The sequence below is a fragment of the Trachinotus anak genome, unplaced genomic scaffold, assembly GCF_046630095.1.
Source record: "Trachinotus anak isolate AG129_WGS33_773 ecotype Australia unplaced genomic scaffold, CSIRO_AGI_Tana_v1 ptg000001l, whole genome shotgun sequence".
Lineage (NCBI taxonomy): Eukaryota > Metazoa > Chordata > Actinopteri > Carangiformes > Carangidae > Trachinotus > Trachinotus anak.
Window position 1 is genome coordinate 9,794,233 of NW_027273852.1, and position 24,262 is coordinate 9,818,494.

General features: G+C 41.7%; 1 protein-coding gene across 3 annotated transcripts; it reads right to left on the bottom strand.

The window, feature by feature from the left end:
- adam23b (ADAM metallopeptidase domain 23b) lies at window positions 1-23,215 on the bottom strand. 3 transcript variants are annotated; one of them, XR_011690596.1, is made up of 27 exons: window positions 22,966-23,215; window positions 22,055-22,272; window positions 21,593-21,669; window positions 18,175-18,238; window positions 17,024-17,106; window positions 16,824-16,887; window positions 15,543-15,615; window positions 14,911-14,978; window positions 14,666-14,731; window positions 14,382-14,450; window positions 13,431-13,597; window positions 12,692-12,776; window positions 12,509-12,596; window positions 11,122-11,173; window positions 9,669-9,768; window positions 9,499-9,570; window positions 9,321-9,407; window positions 9,142-9,222; window positions 8,999-9,049; window positions 8,812-8,875; window positions 8,585-8,690; window positions 7,864-7,983; window positions 7,512-7,680; window positions 5,430-5,541; window positions 4,878-4,968; window positions 3,951-4,041; window positions 1-1,840 (listed from the first exon to the last, which is right to left on the bottom strand). XR_011690596.1 is itself a non-coding variant. In XM_071474928.1 (26 exons), the coding sequence occupies exons 1-26, from the start codon at window positions 23,039-23,041 to the stop codon at window positions 1,795-1,797; spliced, it is 2,349 nt and encodes a 782-aa protein (XP_071331029.1). In that variant the 5' UTR covers window positions 23,042-23,208; the 3' UTR covers window positions 1-1,794. The 3 variants fall into 3 exon arrangements, 2 of the variants coding, with proteins under 2 accessions (XP_071331029.1, XP_071331030.1); XM_071474928.1 differs by lacking the exon at window positions 4,878-4,968 and having other exon boundaries at window positions 22,966-23,208; XM_071474929.1 differs by lacking the exons at window positions 3,951-4,041; window positions 4,878-4,968 and having other exon boundaries at window positions 22,966-23,209.
- Between the last annotated feature and the right edge of the window lie 1,047 nt (window positions 23,216-24,262).

Sequence of the window (24,262 nt, forward strand, 5' to 3'; positions counted from 1 at the left end):
TAAAATTTGTCAGTAGTTTATTGATCGGTCCAACTGTACATGATGCAGTGAGAGAGGGACACCAGACGATGAGTAACATGGAGGATTACAACAATGCCAGTGCTATGGCAGCACCTGGAACACACCAACTATCAGCTGGACTGGAAATAATAGCCCTGCAAAAGGAAACTGTTCAGGCCTCAATATGTACAGGCACCATACAGTGTGTTTGTGTATGCGTGTGTGTGTGTGCATGTGTGTGTGATTAAAAATATCAGACTGAATGAAAAACACACAAACATGATTTTCAGTTCCACAAATGTAAAAGGGTGCTCTCTCATTTTTCATTGGAAATATTAATTCAGTTTTTTTATTATTATTAGTTTATTTGTCCATTCATATGAGTATGTTGAAGCAAAATGAAACGAGACGTGGGAGTGGCCAGATACAAAAGATTAGTTGATTAGCAGAGGTTTTTGTAATTCCATGTCTACACTGATATCATTATTACCCATACTTTTGTGCAATATCTCTCTTTGCATAGTAAATAAAAGTTAAATGTTTGTTGTTGACATGCACCTACCTTTTGTAGCATATTTTTCTTGCGGATTTTGGGGACTCCCATATAGAATCATAAGCCCACTATAGTGATTGCATGCAGCGTTACCTGTAGAGCTGAACTTGATTTCTACCAAGAGTTTATGAGAGCAAAAGGCTAAGCCAGTATAGTGGGTGTTGATGAGGACTGTTAAGTGAGACCTGGCGGGACAGGTGAGTGCCTGCATGGACAGACTTCATGCCCTCAGCGGTAGGAGAGGCACCACTGGCTGCAGACAGAGGGGAAAGTGCTCTGTGTGCAACAACATCCATATGTTCAGGTGATTGGTTCTTTGGCTTTTGAGTCACTGTTGAAGATACTTCTGGGGGAAATCTTGTGATGTTAATCTGACGTGATCTCAGTCTGAATCCCACTAGAACTGACATGCTTCTCCTCGACACCACAGCTGCTCCATCTGCTGAAGTCAATCTAACCTTTGACCTCTGCCTGGACAGTCGCAGCAGGCTGTGCAGCGCTATTTTGGCCCAAATCAAAATTGCAGTTTTTTTTAAATAACATTGCCAAAAACACCCGCTATACAACATGCTAAGATAAAAAACAAAAGCAACTGATGTCCTTGTAAAATATGCTGATAATTCCAAACCTGAACTCCTTATTTATGTACAGTTTTGTGTGTGTGCATTCATTATGCGGTCTGCACTGCCCTTACGGGTCGTCACATGCAGCCTCCTTACTCATCTACAGCACCTAAATGTGAACTATGGGTGCTTCAATCGGCTTTGCACTGGGTTTGGTTTTTAACAAGGTTATCTCCTCCATTGAATAATTCCTTTTTTTTTCTCTTTGTATGTTTTTTGCGGTATATTTATAGCTTTCATAGCCATGCAGAGCCCTGTAAAGAGGGCCCTTCATGCCGGGGGGGCCAGCAAGCAGCACGCTTTGTGTGGATAATCATGCCAGGTGAGAGAGTGGTGTGGATTCCGCCTGAACGCCTGTGCACTGGCACTAAAGGATGGAAGAGGAGCACTGTCACTCTAGAGATCAGGGAGGGTGGGTGGTGGGGTGGGGGCGGGGTAGTGGGTTGTTACATGAGTGAGGTTGAAAAGGCTGCATTTCTTATGTCACTACGATGGAATTTGTTAAAATGTCCACTATGTCTTTTTCAAGTAAATCTAATGCCAAAGATCAGCAGCAATAAGTGCAGTCCAACTGTCAGCCTTGAAGGAGTCCATCTGTGATTGCCATCTCTCCGTGGGTTAAATGGCTGTGGCGTTGGGGTCGTATCGCCGTTTCTTCACATTTCTTTTAAGGAGACAAGAAACAAGAGTCAGTGTCTGCAATAATCACATCTGTTAACACAGCTAGTGCAACCTGGACAAGCAACCGCACTCATCTCTTCAGTTCACAGTTGTACTCACAAGCAAATGCTGTAAAGAGTTCTTTAACCTACTGTCTTATTCAGTGTAATGAGAACATTGACCATTGTTATCTGTGCAATTATTTGAGGATTTCCAAGATCAAAAAGCTGAAGACACTGAAGTGAGGAAAGGCTGGTCCATGTTGGCCAGTTTGGCCTTGACTGCAGAGACAGTCAAAGGTATTTATATTCACAAACTTTTATGTCTCAATTCATGATCATGTACAGTATGATAAACTATTTGTTTTCTTTTTATTTCAAGATCATGCTGAAGACCAGTGCCAAGAGATTATTTTTATTTAGGATACATCTACTTCAGTTTTTCAATTTGTGACAATGAGCACTGGACATAAGTGACATATATGAAAACTTTTATTTATAATAGTTTATTGAGCAAAAGGACAATAAAGTCAACTTACTCAAATATGCTAATAACTGAATAAGTGTAAATATTGAAGGTCTGTGAATATAAATATCCTCTGCTGCCTTCTTGCAGACAAGTACTGACTGGCTTGTGCGTGCAACATCAGTTTACAAGGTGAAGAAGTGTAGGAGACATGTCTCATTACCAGTTTTGATGGGAAAGACATTAGTTCCACTCAAAACATAACCATCTGGGAGGAAAGAGCTAACATAAAATATACTCTATAAAGGAGGGAAAGAGGAGACAACCACATAAAGAACAACCACAGCAGCAGCAGCAGCAGCAACAATAACTACTACCACAACAGTGGGACAACAACAAATACAACAATAGGAGTGATGCATAACCTCCCCGTACTGTGGCTTGTTGTGGGGCTTCTATCACTCTGTCATGCACCTGTTCCAATAGTAGGCCAGTTGTAGTTGGCACTATTGCTGTGCGTGGTTCATGCAGTGCGATGCGCTGTGTCTGTACCAGGTCTGTGAAGCAGGCAGCAATGGCAGCTGGTGTGGGCGGGTCCGAGAGTCCTGCTCTGCTCTAGGGCGGAGCCTGGCCATCCAGGTGGGTGTGGCCAGCCATGGCACAAAGGCTGCGACCAACAAAAAGGTGCTGGCTTCTCTCAGTCTCTCTCTCTCTCTCTCTCTCTCTCTCTCTCTCTGTCGCTCTCACCACTCCATTTTAAGTCTCACCCTCAAACAGTAATGGACTGAGAAAAAGATCATGGAAGTGATGAGAGCACAACGACCCTAGACTAAATCTGGGTTTGGCTCAGCCTTTGTGCAATGAACTGACCTCCTCCAAATCAACAAGTCAACATGCAGAAATGTTTCGTTTCTTATTCTTTCCTTATTTTCTTTTTTATTTCGGTGACAACCATGATGCTTTGCTACCTGGCATGCTTTAGTGGCTGCAGGATTGTATTTCTCGTTTACTCCTTAATGTTTAGATTAAGATATGGTAACACCCCTGTTGCTCAAGACATCAGGCTAAGCAGTAGATTGGATCTCAATAAGCATAATCTATTGTACAATTAAGTACATTTCCTATCTACACAGAGATATGTGAGAGGCCTATCACAGCATTTCAGAGGGGAAGTAAGATTTGAACTTACTGATACAGGCATACACAAGCTTGTTTTTCTGTTAAATGATTTAGCTGTTTAAAGTATTCATCCCCCTCTGCTTTGTGAGAATCTCTGTTATTCGGTCCTTCACTGAACATGCATGTTAAGCATTGAGCTCTGCCCGTCCATTAAGTTTGAGGTTCTGCTACAGACGCATAGATGACTCCCCAGCATCTCTCCAAATCACCCTTTGCACATCTACACCCTGAACATCATCCACTACCAGGACTGCATGCTGGATGAAGCTGAGCATTTCAGATACCTGTTAAGCATGTCTTTTCTCAGTGTTGCCACATTTTTAATGGAGATTATTCAATATAAAATGCTTTATGTTTGAGTGTTGTTCACCCTGGTGTCCATATTCTGTAGCAGGAACTCAAACCCTGGTGTCTAGAAGCAGCAGGGATGCTAGAGTTACAACAGGAGAGGCATGCGGCGTGTTGCTTACTTAAAGCCCCATCCAGTCCCCCCCAGCACTATGGCAGCCACAAGGATGGCTCCGGCGATGGAGCCTATTATTAGATTGGTGGCACTAGGACCTGTAAAGGGTTATGGGGAAAAAGACATGAGTTTCTGTACTCACTTACTGAATCAATAACATGTAACTATACAATGACGACTTCACATGGAACAGAAAACATAACCATAAGTATACTATTACAGTAAAATGACTGAATCTGGAAATGTATTTTGCATGCTTTTCAGCCCCCTTCAGTGTGTAACGTGAAGATAATGAAGTAGAGGCCCTGGAAATATTTACATTTATCTGGTGTCAGTTGACATAGTGATTATCAGTGGTCTGTTTGTTAAGGTTGTGCAGAAGACTAGACCCTGGGTATCCATCACTGTAAAGGTTTAATTCAACAGAGATTGACAGGTGATGTGATGTGGCCTGCAGTATGAGCAGTAGAAAATGGTTTTAGGGGTCCCAGTCACCACACAGCCTACCACTGACTGACAAGCCAGGTCACTAACTGGACACTTCTCAGGACTGTTTTCCATCTAAATGCCCCACATGCCCCAGAAAGGAGAGGATCACAGGAGCAACCACATAACGACTAAGAATAAGAGAAAGAAAAGGGATAAGAAGAGGAAGAGGGAGGATGGAGAAAGAGGCTTGTAGTAATGGGGAACAACAGGAAGTGGCAGGAGAGGAGGAGGAGGAGGAGGAGGAGGAGGCAGGGGGGAATCCATCAATCAATCACACAACACTGAAAACATCCAATCACATGACAATTATATGGTCATCACCAACACACAAGAAAACACAAAGCCACCGGGACGCACACACGGGCTCAGGCCGGCTCACGAGACCGCCCGCACACTGAGGCACCACTATGAGAAGAAGAGCTGTGAAAGGGTTAAAGATGCTTACTCTATTCCCCACCCTGTGCCTCCAAAAATCACCCCCAGGGCCAGAATGGTCCCTGCTACTGCCCCTATCAGCCTGTTAGTGGCCACGCTCACTGTGCAGAGGGAAAAGGAGCATTATTACCACCCTGTCAAAAACAAACAGCAGGCTTCTGCTTCAGAGTCATGGATGAAGTGACACGGTGTTCCCTCTGTGATGCTTTCCACCCCCTTAACCCCCTCCCTGTCTCCCCTGTAGGCAAACCATCAGGTGTACAGTTGAATTGTTGTGTTCATTTTATGATCTGTATCAACCTAAACACATGTAAAACTGCTTTTATATTCACCTTCGGCTGCCATTTTACATGTAAAGTCTTCATGACACGAGTATACCTGTGAAACTCGCGTCTAGGATAATCTGTGCTGACTCAGCTCTTGCAGCGAGACTGAGAATGACAAAATATACAGTATATACTCATATGTCAGTGAGAATCTTGGCTAAAATAAATGAGTGCATATAAACATGTGTGTTATTCATTCTATCAGATGTCAAAGGTTGAAAGAGGTGGAAACCGACCCTTGGGTCCTTCGTCCGGAGTGGCCTCGGGCTCTTTAGGTGGGTCAGGCATGCTACAGTCTGTCCCTGCCCAGGTGGCTTCACAGGTGCATGTGGCTTCATTGTTGCACAGCTGTACAGATACGACAGAAATAGATTAGGTGGTGATGGGGAAGAAAGAGCTTTAAATAAAAGTGCTGAAACACTAAATTCCCAGCAGCCATCTTTACATTGGACTTTTATAGGTTTTTGTTTATCCCCAGTTAACACAGGCCTCCACATAAACACTCTCTACGAAAAAATCATATAGTAAATATGATCATATAGCATCAAGGGTTGATAAAGTTAAGACATACTTCCGGTAACTAACCTAGATAAACTCGATCACAGCCCACATATGAGATTTTTAGCCAAGTCAGATTTGTGCAGACAAATGCAAACATTTTTAACAGCAGGCACAACTCAATCCAATTCGTTGAATTACACGACAGGGACTAAAGCCGCTGAGCCACACTGGACTGAAGCCCAGTACACATGTTTGATGGCAGATATTTTGACATGTCATAGCAGGAAAACCACAGGTTAGCAATGTCTCTGTTCTATTAATGTGTCCCAGTAAATCATACCATTGCCCCAGTGGGGACGTGTGTGTCACCAGGACCCTGAAACTGAAGCAGCTAAATGGATTTCAGCCATTATTAATTTCATCACTTACACCTGTGCTTTGCCTACTGTAACTTGATCAAATGTCTTTAATAAAACAGAAGAAGCTACAATATTATAACATCCAGTAACAGAAAAAAAAAAGAATTCTCACATTTTGACATGTCAGAAACTCCACAGCATTAAATGTACCAACAGCAAAGAAAAGGATGTATAATGAGGCAGCTTTTTGCGTTTTCTGTTAAGTCCACCACCACAGGTACATTCGCCTGATTACCTCCCCTGAGGGCTGCATATACCGAATGTGATTGGCTGACAGGTGGCTGTTGGCTGTTAGTTTTTTTGCACCTGTGAGGGCGGGACAACTTACACCTTTATCATTGTTAATCGGCTCGTTCGAGATGAACCGTGCCTCGCCTAGAGAGTGGACGAGAGCAGGTGAAGGCAGCAGAGTGCAGTGACAAAAACCTGCAGTCAAGATGGACAGTTTCCAACTTCACAGTCTGTACAGGAAGTCACAAATGTTTACATCCTGTTTAATCAAATAAAATGTCATCAGACCATCAGTCGGTCAGCTTGAATTCTATTTGCTCTTTGCTTGTTGTTTGCATGATGTCAGAGCAAGTGGGGATCAAGTCGGACAGAGATCATGCACTGTGTGGCTGTGATCGATCCTGTGCAGGCCTGGCTTGTCTTGAATGAGCCTATTGGTACATAGGGTTTGGTGACATTGTATATTTCTAATATTTTCTATCTCTAAACAGACTGAGTGACTGAAAACACCTGAGTGAGTGGGTGGTACCTGAGCGTTAGGAGAAATATCTCAGGACATACACTACCTCATCTCAAATCTTGTTTTTATGTAGTCCATAGTCTTTCAATGAATCTTAGTGAAAGTTTATTTCTTTTTGTTTAGTTTTTGTTCTTGTAATCCAGAGTTTTCATGGCACTTTAATTGTTGTTGTTTATTGTTTGTCCATACAAATACATTTTATTACACTTGTACAACTACTACATAGGCAATAGCTATAGTAAGTAAAAAGCTGTGAGAAAGGCCAGTATAAACAAGCAAGTTATGAGCAAATTAGATTCAAGACTGAGGCCTGGCAAACATCCACTGGGAACTGACTGAGATACTGCATATACTGGGACAAATCAAGCCGAAATGCAAAAATCTGAATCTACCTAAACAAGCATTATTTAGCAAATGCCCAACAATTTTTTTGCCTCTAATTTATTTTGAAGATGACTATTGTGGATAGTTTAGATATAATTTGACATTTACTCAACACCTGTTGAGTTGTTGTTGAACTAATTACTGATCGTCTTTTGTACAGATGATACACCAGGTGTATTGTCGATGTCTGTCCCGAGTATTCAGCCTCGTCAGACCACAGTGAGTGAAGTGTAGATTGTGGGTCAGTGTACACCCAGACTCACCCCATGGGCAGAGCACACCTGTCCATTAGGTCCAATGGGGCAGGTGCTCATGTTGAGTGATTGGATGGGCAGACACTTGCGGTCAAGGCACATCATTGACGGCCCACAGGGAGTCCCATCCTCCACGTAGCCTAAATCGGTGTTATCATCCAGAAAAACGTGGCCACCACTGTGAGGAGACGAAGGAGGGAAGGAAAGATAAGCACAGGTAAAAGGTAAAGAGAGAAGGAGGGAATAAAAAATAAAAAAATCATACATGGAAGATTGACAGAAAAGTGACGGGAGCACTGACTCTGATTCTCTATGGTTCTAGGACATTAGCGATCATAAAATAAAGTAAGCGTGTGTTTACCTGCAATCGATCTGCCCGCTTTTATAGTTGAAGAAGGTCGTGGTAATGTCTCCTCTCATTTGTCCAATGCGTGGGCCGCGGCCAATGTTGGAACACAAAAGGTAACCACAGAACACATCACTGTAAAAGATAAGCAAAAAGATATCGGTAAACAAGCCAGAAATGATCACCTCTCAGCTCTTCCCCACCTACTGTATCACCCCTTTGAAATCCTGACCTACCTTTTTACAGTGACTCCTCTTAATTATCAGCATGCCTAGATTTGATTTAAATTAGTCTGATACAGCTGATATAACAAAAAAACTGTGTTAAAACTGTTAACATGAAACCTCCATCTTCAAACAAAGCCCATTATTGTTCTAAAACGTTTCCTAGAGCCTAGAGCAGCTATTTTAAGTGTGTGATATCATCACAATATAAAGTCAAAGCCTGCAGGAAAAGAAGCATTAATGTGCGTTTGGAGTTGGCTGCATAACATTAAGGCAAACCTGGAGGAGGAAAAACTTTTTTTTGTAAATGAACTAGGTGAACAACTTTCATAAATGAAAAAAAAAAAAAAAAAAATTATGAGCCCTCTGTTGCCCTCTATTGGTCGACTTCAAAATAACTTGGATCTCTTGTCATTATTGAAAAGATCTTAAGGATGTAGAAATGTAGGAAAAGAAAGTCCTGCCAAGCTGCACAGGTAAAATACCATTTTCTGACTTTCTTTGAAACTCACTGTTTGCTACACTGGATCCATTTCTCTCCATCTTTTCCACAGTTGCCCTTTTCTGTGCCCTCTGTGTTCAGCTTCTCATAGCAGAACTTCTCTGAGCCTCCAGCCTCTGAAGAAAAGAGAGGAGGGGTGAACTGCACAGCTCCTGACAACAAAAGTTACTTGTATGGTGATATTCCAATACTGACACTAATACGAGCTGACATAAAGCAAAGGAGTATTAATCTTACTTGACCCCCAGATGTATTTACACTGGGTCTCTCTGGTCTTGCACTCTCCATTGTAGCAGCGACCCTTCAGATGAGAGGAGACAGATGAAGAAAAGAATAAATACATTTTATTCTAACTGCTATTCTGGGGCATGATTGCTCCTGTTTGGAGAGACAAATAGCTCTCCAACGTCATCAGTCTGCATACCTGGTTTATCTGGCAGTGGTAACCATCTTGTTTATGAAGGTTGGGAGGGCACTGCAGAAAGTGAGAAACGTATGACTTTTTTAACTGTGCACATTATCTAAACATGCAAAGAATGACAAAGATAAACTGTTTGAAAAGAACACCTGTCCAGAGTCCCCAGAGCAGGTTTCTGAGATATCACAGTCATTCACGGCGTAGCGGCAAATGTTACCTCGTGGATAGAACTGGCAAGAGAAGAAGACAAGAGAAAAGTTGAAATTCAGAAAATCAGAAAATCAGAAATCAATATTTTGTGCTATAGCGCTTTGAGACAAGCTCATACTAGACATGTGTTATTGCAGCATGGGCCGTCGCTGCAGTGCGCCCCATTGGCGAGGGAGCACTTCTTGCAGCATTCCTTGTAGCACTCCTGAAAATACACAGGAAATGAGCGTCACCCATCTGAACAAACAACGAGGACGACAAAGAAACGTGGCCCACTGAGGTAAAAAGAAACTCACCGCTCTCCTTCCGCAGTCACACTCCTCTCCCACTTCAACAAATCCATTCCCACATTCCGTTGTCTCGAACAGCTGCCAAAAGAAGAGAGTTTGAAGGATACAGGGAAAAAATGTGTGATTCATGGCAGTTGTGACATGTGAAGAAAGGGGCAGAGTGGTGAGCTTCGAACCTTGGTTGGCCTGTTAAACAGACAGGAGCCTCCACCTTTCAAGAGGAACTCCTTGTAGTCCGAGATGCTGCATTTGGAGAATTTCCGTACATTTTGGATACTGAGAAGAGAGAGAAAACAAAGTGATAATTAATTTGGTTTTCATCCCTCGTGGTTTGTTATTACATTTTTGTTTTTTTTTCTTCTTTTTTTTTTGTATTTATTTCTGACTATTGTTACTGCCAACTACCAGTGTTAATTATATATGCTCACCAATCTGTCTTTACTTTAGAATACAGTGACAATATTGTTCAAATAGTATGAGAGTCCGTTTGAATTAATTCTAGTCATTTCTTATTTGCCATATGCCTAATTGATGCAAAGATACCAACCATAAACAAACTCCAAACACTGACATTTCTTCAAATAAAAGGTAACCTATAAGGGGAAGGCTGCAGGACCTTTAATGTGAAAATGATGCAGGAGTGTTGAGTTTCGTTCATGGTAGCTGATGGTAGCGAGTCTTGCTGTATTGATGGAATAAGTTCCTTGGAAATGAGCATTTAGGTGAATTTAATGACAGATGAACATGGGGAAAAGACCTGAATTTGCATTAACTGGGGAAGAGGTGAAGTTTGAAATAATGGCCTGTCTCTGATATACAGATGTCCTGGTTCTGTCAGATGCTGAGTTAAATAAAGGCCACTGTATGAGAATTTATGGTAGTTTATATTCTGCATCTGCAATCTATGATGCATTCAGTCCGCATGTGTTGCATCTTGAAAACGGCTGATTGACAATACACTTTTATTAGAGTAAAACAAATATAATCTTTTATTTCTGGCATTGTAAATGCATCATTGTAGTAGCTTGCCTGGTGTTACATGTCTCCTAATCAGCAAAAAGCCAAAGAAATAAAAAGAAGAAAAGGAAAATAAAGAAAGAAAATAAAAAATAACAATGGAAGCAAACAATCACAACACAGCACGGGTGAAGAGAGAAAACCAATGAATTGCAATTAAATCATTAAAAAACTAAATTTGGTGAGAAGCAGCAACGAAATACCTGCATGAAGAAAGAGTTCAAAGAGTTACTGCAGCTCTTTTCAGTGTAAAATGTTGTTGTACACCTTGTTAAAATTTTCACATAACTGTAGCTAATGAAAGCAAGCTGATCCTATCTCTACCTGGTGTTCACGTACAGTCTGTATCTACATGTTGTAAATGAAGTCACTGATCTGCATATTTTACTGACTGGATACTTGGTTCAATTTTGTGTAACACTGCAAAACAAAATGTTTTGACACTGTATATGGTTTCTGAATTATGACAATCATGTCAGCACTGAATGAATTGAACATTTATATACAGCTTAATATCATTCCCACACTCCAGGGACGTGATACATTATTAAGTGCACATAAACAAGCATCCAATCGTTACACTATCCCACTCTTAAATGCGTTGGACATTACCCAGTATCCTCCATTATGCAACCACCCCACGAGTCAGTACAACCGCACTCTTCTGCAAATAGGAACAAGAGAGCAGAAAAACCACTGAGACAAGAGGAGAGAGAGAGATAGAGATTACATAGTGCAGAAAAAAGAGATACAACACTCTGAGGCCACCTGAATGGGAAAGTGGTCACAGACCTTTGGACCCCACTGTAGACACAAGTTCAAGATAAAGTATTTAAATAAAATATGTTAATCTGATTGTATTCCCACATCTCAAAGAGAATCAGCATTAAGCAGTGAATTTAGCACCTCATTTTTCTCTGATATACTCACACTCTCCTATAACTATCAAGCTTGACCAGTTTTAGGACCATGAGAAGAATTTCTTTGATGGCTAGCTTTTTTTTTTTTTGAGTTTACAATTTCTAACATGACAGCTGTTTGGTGACTCTGCATCATTAAGCACTGTGATCTTAAAACTGATGGCATAAATCCCGACCTTTGGCCAACTTTTTCAAGGACAATCAGTGCGTCTCTCTGTCTGTCAATCCTGGCACTGGATTTTTTTATTTATTTATTTTTTTTACAGGCGCCATCTGCTGTTGTAAATGACATGCAATGTTGAAATGTTTGGATCTTAAATATGTAACAACTTAAAGGTTTGGTAAACACAAAAGAACATATTATCCTACTTATTCCTTGAGGTATCTACACAACAATTTTGGTTCATTTGCTCAAGTTTTATGATATCTGCTGCCACACACATACATTGATGGGTAACCATAATTCCAGTGGTCACAGCTCTGAACAATGTCATCTGAAAAATTCAAAAGAAACATGCCTTTTAAACAACAATGTCTGAGATTAATCAGGTCAAACCACAGGACAGTAGTAGCCTATTTTCTACCAAACATTAAAAAAAGGGAAAAAAGATTGTTGGAGGCCTCATACGAAAGCAAATTATATTACAGTCACTTGTCCAAAGCAACTTAAAAAAGGTGTAGTCAACCTCAACCTAGGAACAATAACTAGATGATATCAAGAACTGGATAGAGTCTAGTAGAATCTAGCTCTAGCAGTTTTGTTTTTTGTTTTTTTTGATTGTTTGTTTTTAGAAATGTGATTTTGAGTGCTAGTATTGTTGAGGTTTCAACCTGGGCGGTGACTCTGGTGCCCTGACCTCAGAGTTCATTCCACCACAATGGGTCTACAAGAAAAATGAGTCTAGCCTGAGATGAGCAAACACATGGTCCTAAATAAAAATCTGAATACCAAGAGGGTGAGTGGAATTTTTTTTTTTTTTTGCATTTTGAGTGAACCATGTGATTTTGGCTCTGAATGCACTGCCCTCGCTGGCTCACTTATACTATATGTGAGATAACAGTGTGTGTTTCATTTATACTTCTCTTGGATGTTGGGTCCCATTGGATGCCCAGATTCTGTGCCAGGCTCTGGGATAGAGACTTTGACATGGTCCCGGTGGAGCCATACTGTGGACGCAACAGAGAGCACAGATTATTCACCTGCACTCACACTCTGTGATCCATGTACAGAGTGATACCGGATGTTAGACAGCAAATCAGACCTCAATGACCCCTACTCCACGGCTCGAAGAACACACACCCCCAAAGTACGCTGCACTGCTTGTGTGGAACTGGAAGGTCACATTTCTGTGAGAATAATGGAAGACAAAGTGGTAGCGGTAGAAACATCACAGAGGATCAGATAAGTCAAAAAGTGTGCCTAACCCGATATCTAACATAAATGTTCACTCCTGCCGTTGCCAGCCACATGCACAGTAAGCACAGATGTGATCCGAGCGTTGTGAACTTACAAACACATACAGAGAATATTATGAGAACAAGATCAAAGCACAAATCAGGCTACATTAAGCTAATTCTATGCAGCTGCGCTGCACCTAGCCATCAGGTCTCAGACATGGCTGCAGACTTGCAGAGATCATGATGGAAGCAACAAACAACAATACAATTATGACACAGAAAAGGTACCCGGCAGGAATAACAAAAATATACTTCTGGAAGGCACCTGTTTACGCACATATAACAAGAGTTCACTTCTATATAGATGGCTTAAAGAGCACTTTGCCATGTTATTCACTGTGCTTACATTTTTATATTCAAACAAAATACACATTCATCAAAGAAATATAAATACAATGGAAACTATCCAAAAGTCTTTTTAACATCAACGTTTTATTTTAAATTGGCACATAAGAAGAAAATGAAAGGAAATGAATTCCTAAATATTGCAAATAAAGGTGCACTAATGTAATGTAATGGAGACAGATTTTGTTTAGCGCTTACGAGAAGAGGTGCACAGAATCGGCGTGGTGCTTGATGCTCTGCTGCCGGTATTTGGAGAAATCTCGCAGCAGTTCCAGCGGCTTCGCGGTGACGGGGATCGGATCCTTGTCTGTCCAGATCTCCACAGCAACGAGCACCACACGCGTGTGTAGGTGCTCTTTGAAGATCTGCCATTGAAGCGCACAGTGAATGGGAGGAATAAAGAAAGACAGAGAGAGAGAGGGAGAGGCAGAGAGAGACAGAGACAGAAGCAACAGCACAGGGAGAGGAGAGCAACACTGGGTGTGAATTTGAATCTGAACTGTGTGAGGGGGACAGACGAGGGGGTGCAGCACACTGGGAGCAGGGAGGAACAAGGGGAGTATTAATGCACATGACGAGAACACAGAGCAAACACCGGCACAATAAGGACTAACAATAAGACAAGTGTGGGTCCGACTCAGGGTTTGAGAGATTTACTCCATTCCACAAGACTGATGGAAAGGTGTTTGGTCATAAACAAAGCAACTGGACAAAGTCAAATGATGACCTGCTTGTGGCGCTAGAAGTAAAGCCAGTCGTTAGGGTTAATGCTTTGGAGAAGATGAATGTCTGTCCATCTGCTGTAGGAGTAGAGCTATTTAACAGGATAAGTGAAAACTTTGACCTGCTGATGGCGCGGGAGGAAAAGTCAGAGATTTATCAAAGTCATTAAGATTCAGTGTCTGACATATCTACACCAAATTTGATGGCAATCCATTGAATAATTCTCAAGGAATTTTACTAAAAATTTGAGATATTTCAGTCCGGACCAAAGTAGTGAGTGACCAGTCGACTGACATTGCCATTCCTAGAGCCACGCAGCTAGTGCGGCTAATGAAAAAAAGACTACTGACTGTGTACATATTGAAGTGGATCTCTAATAAGGATGAACTACATATTTCTCAAAGGGTAACTAAAGTATTTACTCACAGCATCCACAAGATTCACCACTGACTTGGCAAAATTCCTCATGTGCTGCTTGGTCTTGTGTCGTTTGTACTGCAGGGCACAAATAAAACAAAAGAGAAGATAGATAATGGACAAATGATTGACTGATTGGTGCAAACGCCACACAGCATTCAGTGATACTGAGAGTCGGTCTGAAATGTTAATGAGGTTATAGATATATATGATAAATAAGCAGTTGTACAGTAGTAATAGATAAACGAAAGTCAAAACAGGCATTTCATATTGCTTTCAGTGAGAACACGTACCATATTGTAGTCACTGACAATCATGACCTCTAAATATTTCATCTCCTCAAATACACTGCGAGGCATCTGCAAATCAAAATCAGAAACAATCAGCAATGACCGGACAGTCCCAGTATCTCCACAAGTTTGACCATGTACGTTGTTGTAATGTTTTTATTTTAAACTCACTTATGTATAATTATTCAAGGGTGGGAGGACTAAAGTTTGCTGCTTTACTTCAGACAAAGGTGAGATCAGAGACTTACAGCTCGCTTTTTCCTACGCCTCAGCCAGGACAAGTCATCCAGCTCTGAGAAGAGCTGCTCTTCCTCCACTGCGAATACACACAAGGAAACATTGACGCTGAGTATACTAAGCATTTACAACTGTGTACGTTTGTTTACTGAGTTCAAGCCCACGGTGACGTGTTTTTTTAAATATTTTTTCCCCCCAGAAAAAACTTGTTGCCATGAATTTCCCATGGAGCACGGTGTAAAATTATGTCTGCTGGATGAGAGCAGAGTTTTAAAACTTTAGTAGTAGTAGGAGCACCACAACATGTCATGTTTTATAAAAATAAATTGGTCTTTTTAACAACATCATTGTCTGACACTGTCGAATTCATTCCAGTTAATTCTTCGGGTGTTTTCACTTTCACACTAAAAAAAAAAAAAAAAAAAAAATACATATAATAAAACGTTTATTTGTAACATCCATTAAAATTGTGTTCTTGACCAACCCAAAAAATCCCTGTGTTCTAGCATGTTGTGTGGTGAACATAGAGTACTTGTGGGGGAGGTAATGAGAGGATAAAGGAAAGGTGTGGTGACAGTCAGAGGTGAAGGACTGATGGAAGAGGTTAAGCAAGATCATGGACAGTAGTGATGGGAACCCTTACCCTCATCCTCTGACTCATTGTTCCAGTGAAGGGAGGCTGCTCTTCTTAGTCTATGAGGCCTTGCAGCTGTATCCTGCAGGGGCGAGGCGGACAAGTGTTAAGAGACTGAAGAGGAGCTGGCACTGGTGCTGGGGAGGAAAAGTGCTTACTATGGAAACTGCAGGAAGATTTAACTTTCATGTAAAATAAGAATTTGAAACGAATGAATGTAAAAAAAACGTAAACATGTACAAATAACTGTGCGTCATACATGATGAGCTAAATGAAATAACATTAGTGATGAGAGCAACACTATTAATAAGATCTGAAGGATAATTGTGAAGATCATATGATGTTACTGTGCTACTAATGGCTGTGATCCTAATTAATGTCCTAATTTATGGAGCCATGTTCACAATGTCAGTGGCAAGTATCATGTTTACCGTGTTCACCATCTTAGTTCAGCATGATAGCACGAGGACATTAGCACTAAATGCAGTGCACAGCTGAGGCTGATGGGAATGTCATTCGTTTTTTCAGGTATTTGTTCATAAACCAAGTTTGAGTTTTTGAGAAATCTAAATTTTGACCAGCTTATGGTGGTAGATAAAAAGGGAGAGGATCTACAAAGTTATCATAATCCCTGCTACGTAGAACATGAAGTAAATTTTAAGTCTGGACCACAGCTATGGACCAACAAACTGACACTGCTATCCCTAGATCCACACTGCTACCATGGCTAAAAGTGAATCTTTTGATTTAGACATGGTTTGATGTAATGCATAACATTTGCTTTAAACAACAGTTTGTGTATTTGAATTGTGATTGTACATCTGCTATATGGTGACACATACCGATTCAAAAAATATCCTGATATTGATTTACACCATATTCCCTAGCCCTACTACTAATGCTATTAACAAATAACAGTAAACAATAAAAAAAATTTATATATATAAATATATAGAGAGGTTAAAATAGGTAAAAAATGCTGAATATTATAGCAGCATATTATATTAAAAAAATCTAATAATTAAAACTAAATCCAAACACTATAAGAGGATATAAGCAATACATGTTGGCCGGACATGCTTCATTATATCCATGTTATTATGACTTGGCTCCTTTCTTTAAAAACAGGAATGTCTTAAGAGTCATTAGGATATCCTCAGCTAAGAATGTGAAAAGCAGAAACGGCAGAGCGTGTTGTGCATGTGTGGTGGAGGTTGACGCTACATGAGCAGCAGGGGAAAAACATTTGTGTGATACACATTTTGGTTCTAGGCAAAGGGAATAACTTACGATTGAATGAGTCTGTTCTAAGGGCTCAATTAGATACACATAGACTCCATCGTCAAACATCCCGCTGCCGGGCAGAGAGAGAAGAAAAGGGAGAGAAGCCATTCGATACTGAGTCAATAGGAGCTGAGGAGCAGAGATGAGTGTATCCAGAGATATTCTGAGCACGGCGAGGATTACACACAACACTGCTGTTTACTTACTGCAGCCCGTTGCAGGTAGATAAGGCCGCGTGGGAGTTATCATTCCCTCTCACCTGGCCGTGGTAGTAGCAGTGCTCACCGCCCTGAGGGAAGAGGACAGTGCTAATGAAGCATCACAGAAACACAGCAGCATTACAGGCAACACAACACACAAAACTGCGTAAAGCATTCTTTGTATGGTGCATGTGTCCATTTTCTACTAAATTATCCTGTGCTTGAATTTTCCAGCATCTCTAAAGATGTAACAGCTGGTCTCGCAGATGACATATATGCAGTTCATTTCTGCAGGGGGCTCAGTCTATGCTTGTCAAGATTACTGTGCATTAAGAAGTTAATGCACTACAAGGTGGGTCCTGGCACTATCTGTGACTCAGCTGACAGACCCAGGGTGAACAGAGGACATCCTCCCCCTCTCTCTTTCCCTGTCTCTCCCTCTCCCTCCCTCCCTCTCTCTCTCTCTCTCTCTCTCTCACTTCACCCATCCCACGCTGCACTGTTACTGCAGAGCGCTTTCGCTCCCTCATCACATGACCAGAGCTCCAGCAGGAGGCTGCAGGGGAGCAAAACCCTGCTGATTCAGCTACAGTATGCCCAGCCCAGCCCAGCCCTCTGCCTGAATCAGCAGCAGCAGCAGCAGCAGCAGGAGAAACCAGCTCATTCCCAACCTGTTTTCTTTTCTCCTGCTATGTCCTCTTCTGTTCCCTAAACATTATGTACTTCCATGTTTCAACCTCCCTATGCAAGTTTATCTATCTATCTATCCATCTATTTATCTAGCCATCTATGTATGTCACTCTTCCTCCTGCACATTTTGTGCTTTCTTTCTCATCTGCGAAGATTTCCTACATGTATCTTCAGGTACTTGGAAGACACATCCCAGTTGCTGTGGTCATTTGATGACGAATTTGCAGAAGGATTGACAGTAAAAAGGTGACAGGAAAAAATTGATTTACAGCAACTCGACACTGACATCTGCTCCTGTCTTTAGTTTCAAAGCCTGTTTCTTAAGGTTGAGCCTTTAGGTTTACCAAGAATGTGAATGACTGTACAAAACAAAAACAGAAGTGTTCCATGTAAAGAACCTGACTCCGCCAACATAAGAAAGAAAATGTGTATTTCAACATTTTGGTCAAAGCTAAAGAAGACATTACCTTTGATTGGACGGGTTTGCCCCCTTCATAATGGATCTCAACATAATCTGATGACAGCAAGTCACTGAAAAAACAGGAATTGCAGATGGTTAGGGTGGACGGATATGATGCAGTGGCAATATGTCTCTACTTCTCTGACTCACATTGTGGTTTTAAACAAGCGGTGAGCACTGCTTTGGTTGGCGCTTAAATAAAACAGTCATCACCACAGTTCCTGGATTAGTCTGCACAAACATGGAACGGCCCATGGCATCTCAAAAGTGCCCCGCAGATGTTAAATATCGCCTGCCCTCAGGACCAAAATATGATGCATAAGAGGCTGCACAAACAAAACTCCATTCGGTGAAATGACATGCAAATATATTCTGTAATAACAGGAGGTGTAATAGAGACTCAAGCACAGTTACTCACTAATTTTACTGAGTAGCCTTTAAGTTACTGAAGTGAAAGAAAATGTAAAACATCCATCTGAAAACTACATTTTACATGACTGGTTCCTCCTTAATTTCCCAAGAATTAGATCATGGCTTGAGAACTGGCAGAGATAACAGGAACAGAAACAAGAAGCTACATCTGAGAGCTGCCTAATGTGATAAATGATTGGGAGGTCTCAGCTTCACCTTGAACACAACATTCCTCCCGGCAGTTCCCGCTGTCTGAGTCAGCGTCCCACACCATTATATGCACACATGCAGTCTGTTAGCTGACGGCTGATTTCAAGAGGCTGCAGTTTCTGCCACAATGGCGTTTTTTTCTGAATAACCTTGCAAATCAAAAACATCCTCCTCTCCGTGGAACGTGTAGTGGTGTCGCAACAGAGAAAAATATAAAAATAAAAAAAGGAATAGAGGTGATGAATCCCTCTTGTGACACCAGCAGTGTGGCATTTTTGAGTAATGCTCAGCAGCATGTGAGCAAGAAGTGCACCATTATGAGAGGAGCGTCGACGCATGAGCAGCGTGTGAGAGAGGTTCCTGAGTGAGGGGCCTATTTTTAGCTTGACAGATGAGGCAGGGAGAGCAGAGTGGGCCATGCCGGAGTGTACTTGTGTGTTAGTGGGTGTGTCAGTGATGAGCAGCATTGCAAAGCATGGAGGAGTAAAGCATTGGAATTTGAGTGTTTTGAGGTGTGTGCGTGTGCTTAAATGTCTTGTGTGAGATCTTTGAATCTGTGTGTAAAGAGACCACGAGAAGGGAGTCCTGCCCTGAGGTCTCTCTGTCCACCGGAAACTGAGTGCCACAATGCAGCAGCAGCAGCAGCAGCAGCGGCAGCAGCAGCAGCAGCAGCAGCAGCATAGGAAAGTGAGACAGAGGCGAGGCAGAGAGGGAGGACCAAAAAACTGCAGGGGGGTTTGTTACGTCTGGCGCCATATCAAATGCAGCTCTGAATCCTGTAGCAACACACGATGCTGTCAAGTCACACTGTTTAAACCTCCAACACATAGAAATAATCTGCTCTCAGTGTAAATAAATGAAGACACTTCAAGGAAGGGTCATCAGCACCAAAGATATTCATGGCAAGATAGCTGAGAAAGAGCTGAGGTCCACTACAGGGAAGTTACTGGTCCCATTAATGGTAAACTATATAAAAATGATCCATGTTCACTAAAAAAAAAACACCTTTTAGTGGGAAAACCTACTTCTTTGGTTTGCAATCCCAGGTACAGTATGAGGTGAGGAGATAAAGGAGCACCCATCGGCAGGTTGCAGACCTATCTATATTTAGATCAGTACTGTCGCAGCTACAACACCAAGCAGAATTCAAACCCCTGTTCTCACACAAAAAAAGGCACACGCTGAAGTTAGCTCATGTATCTCACCGATAATCTACAGTGCAAGCAAACAGCTGGGAATCAAGGTCGCACTTGTCTCCCATTGGCCTTCCTGATACACGAGCATCAACCTCCCACTTGAGACATGTGGTTTCCAAAAACCCCAGAACTCATCAAATGTATCACATCTGAAGTCTCTCCTGCACTGTCTGAGCCAATACATTTGCACAATAAGACAAACACTATTTGCTGCAGATAACTGCTGAAATCTGCACTTTGCCAGCCTCTCCGTTGGCACTGAAATGAAGCTCAAAATACTACAAAGATGGCAGAGCATTGGCAGCGGTGCATTTGCAATATCACTCCACTCAATTACTGTGTCAGCAGCTATCGAACTTAATAAAATGCCCTCAACTGACCTGCTAAGGTTTTCCATCATTTTTTTTTGCTGAAGTGATAAAATTTTGCTTTAATTAGCATGGAATGGCAATGTCTTTGTCTCTGACTTCATTGACAGGATGCTAACCAGCTCTGCATACCAGCACACAGGCTGAGTATCCAACCACGCAAATTAGCTCGTATTTACATCTGACAGCACTCAGACATGCACAGTATAAAATTACAATATTTTACTACAGAATCCAGCTTTAAATCCCATTAAAGAGCCTGAAATTCAATCAGCATTTCCACGTCCTAGTACACATGCACATTAAGCCTTCACATATGTAGACCCGCTACTTTGTGAGGGGAGTGAATCAATATCATTGAGTGTCCGGAGCCTCACGTCTCTGAATGGGACAGTGATCACAGACCACAGAACAACTGCCTCTCTAAGATTGTGTTTAGCATTTGCAGGATTCTGGCCACCAGCATGCCGACCTATTCAATTACAGCTTCCCTGAATATATTTTCTTCAGCTGACACTGTGTTGATGACTAATCTGACATAAAATAGTGCATATCATTTACAAACAACAGTCGGCTACAATGGGAATCACAAGTGTTGTAATTTCTGTTTCAGCTATGACACAAACTGCATCATCATAGAGTCAGTATTTTGCCAAGATACACCTAAGGACCGGTCCTTTTGGTGCCCCAGGCCAATCGTCTACTGTCACCTCTACAAGATTTGATCTTTCCATAGTCAAACAACTTCATGATGTTTTGTTGTTGTTTAATTAAACTTTATTAAGTCTCACTGCAGCTGGTTTGGATCAGATTTTGCATGATTATAACATTATCCCAGTTTCTTTCACTTCTCCATACACCAGACTACACTGAGGTATGGTAACATCAGACTTTCAGTTCGAAACCATGACCAAAGTTTTTCCCCTCAATCCAACATTTATTTTTATGCTGTCATAATTTCCTACTCAAAACTTAATGTCTTTGCATTAAAAAATAAAACCCTAAATTGTCGATGATTTCCCTTTTCTGTAGAGTATTTTCTGTAATATCTGCAGAGACACTGTCGAATCAGATTCAACCATTCCACACTTGACAAGATTACAAAATGACCTTGACAGAAGATACTGTGAAGACAGACACACAAATCACCTTCACTGAAGTTAAACCACAATAGCTTTAGGCTTTAGCTATAAAAAATCAATCATTTTAGCTAAAATGAATTAAGGTAAGGAGGACCTACTTGTTCAGCGTTAGATCCAGGACGAATCTGGAGCCAAATGCCTCTAACTGGAAACTGGCCTCGGCAAGATGGATCGCCTGTTAAGGGAGAAAAGAGTGGTCACTGTAGACAATGACAGCTTGCAAAGTACAAGATATATTCTATTCGTCTACAAAGCAAAAATCCTCCAGAGTCCAAAAACTACATTGTCGACAGCAAAGCAAACAAACAACAGATGTGGTGGCTGAATGGCAGATGGTAATGTACAGTGGGTATACTGGGAGAAATGCTTCCTTCAGCATGGTCGCTCTGGCATAATTCCAGTTCTTGAAGTGAGCTGTGTGTGTCTGTATGTGTGGATATTTCTGCTTTATACCATTATATGGAAGTGTGATATTAAGTGACCGGACACTCTTGCTATTGATCACAGCAGTTTTCTAGATAACTTCTCACCAAATCCCAGTATGGCCTATTCTGTCTTACCTGGCCCTCTGTGGCTTGGTTCTTGGCCCGGGTGTCCAGGTCATGGTAGGTACTCTCTGAGTCCTCATTTAGGTAGTAGATCAACCGCGAGGGGTAGGCGATCTCATGCTCTACTGCATGGTGTGTTGTGTTGTCTGTAGCAGCTGCTGCAGTTGCCTGTTGCTTCAGCAGTGCTGCCACTGCATCCCTCTCAACCTTGTCCTCTGCTCCTTGAGAAACTGCAACAAAATTCCCAACGCCAACAGACATGAAGAGCCTGAAGGGACCCCCACACTCACACATGTTCAAAGAGCCAGCTGTCATCCTTTATTCATGAAACACATTGATAAGACTTCGGCAAGTGGCCCCGGCTTCATTGCAGTTCTTCAGGACACACTTCATTAATATTGGTTACATGGCATAGCACACTGACAACCACATATGGCAGTTAAGCTGAATGAGAATACACAATATCATATGCTTCACTTCCTTAAAAAAATCTACTTTTCATATGCTTATTGCCGTAGTGGAAAAAACTCTGCACCAGACAGATAAATGCAGTCTCCATTATGCAATAGGAATCCAAACAGCCTCAGACTACAATAATAATAATAATAATAATATACAGATAATATCATATATGTGAGCAAAAGTACCTGTGACTGTCAATTTAAATGTGGCCATCATACATGATAACGAACACTACTGTTTTATAAGCTGAAGAAAAGATGCTGAGATGCTGTAGTCTGCCCTCATGCACCATCACGCTGGAGACGCTGCATATTAAATATAATAATCACCGAGCCACAAACGCGACATCGTGCACCTGCAGTCCGCCGTCAGATATGATTTTAGCCACACAGGGAGAGAGAAAGGCGTATTTCATGGGATGAAAGTGACAAACAAGGCAGCAGGCTATTGCCAATACGTACCGGATGACGCTAGTGATGGATGAAGCCAGGGCGAAAGGATGCTGACGAGCAAAGTGGCCAGAAATATCAAATGCATGATTCATATTTGATAACTGAAATATCTCAATATCAACACGTCAACGCAGTCAGAGGCTTGCGGCCCATCGCGGCGGGGAAGGTGCCGTGCAGGAGGGACTTCTTCATGGATCCAGGAGGCACCGGGCTGCTGCTGCAGTAGCGGCTGAAGAAGAGGAGGAGGAGGAGGAGGAGGAGGAGCGGTGATGGGGGGGGGGGGGGGGGCAGAAAGAAGGCGGTGGCCGGGCAGCTACTGGAAGTCCACCAGCAGACTCCTCCTCGATGAGCACAAAGATGTCCTCCCTCCCCTTGAGGACCACAGAAGGACCGTGCAGGTGACTTGAAAGGCACGGCCGTGAGATCACAACAACCTGAGAGAGACGGGAAAACCTGGGACTCAGTCCATTCCTTCGACATACAATGGTTTTAGATATCGCAGTAAAATGTAGTGTAGGCTATAGGCACTGCTGTGGCAAACAATAATAGGATATATGGGTTAATAGCTACTAGTTTTAAAATCATTGCTTTCACTAAGTGTGACTTTTTACGTCTTCTCTTCAGTGGTAGAACTACTTTTAGCAATACCACGTTTTAAAAAGAGCTGAATTCCTTTATTTTATTACGAGTACAGAGATATTACCAGTAAAATGTAAGGTAGAAAAGCCACTATTAGATGAATAGGTGAGCAGCACTTTCATGTTTTAGCAAGTTAAAGCAAAGTGAACTATTTGTTGTTGGGTGGTTTAACCTATAATATGATATCACAGAAATGTAGCTGGTGAAATGGACAGTATCTCCCTCTAAAATGTAGTAGAGGTCTAAAAAGGAAAGGAAAAACAGGAAATAGCATAATGCAGGTACTTTTAAAATGTATGTCAGTGCTTGAATAAATGTACTTGCATTTCAATACTTGGTACAAGATTTCATAAATGTTATGATGAAAGAACAGACCACAAGTGCTGTGATCTCTGTAGGTATTAGTCAAATATATTGGTTTGTCAATAATTATTTTTCACAGGAGATATTTCATGGAAGGAAAGACACAGATGTTAGGTGATGTGTGACACTGTGACACTGAGGCAGCAGGCAGGACCCTGAAACTGAAGCAGCTAAATGGAATTTACCCGTCATAAATTTCATTATTTGTCTGTGCTGTCTTCTGTGAAAGAGGCCCACATAGTATAACTGGCCAAACTTTGACCTATTGACCCTTATCTATCTAGTCAACCACCTCAGATAGAGC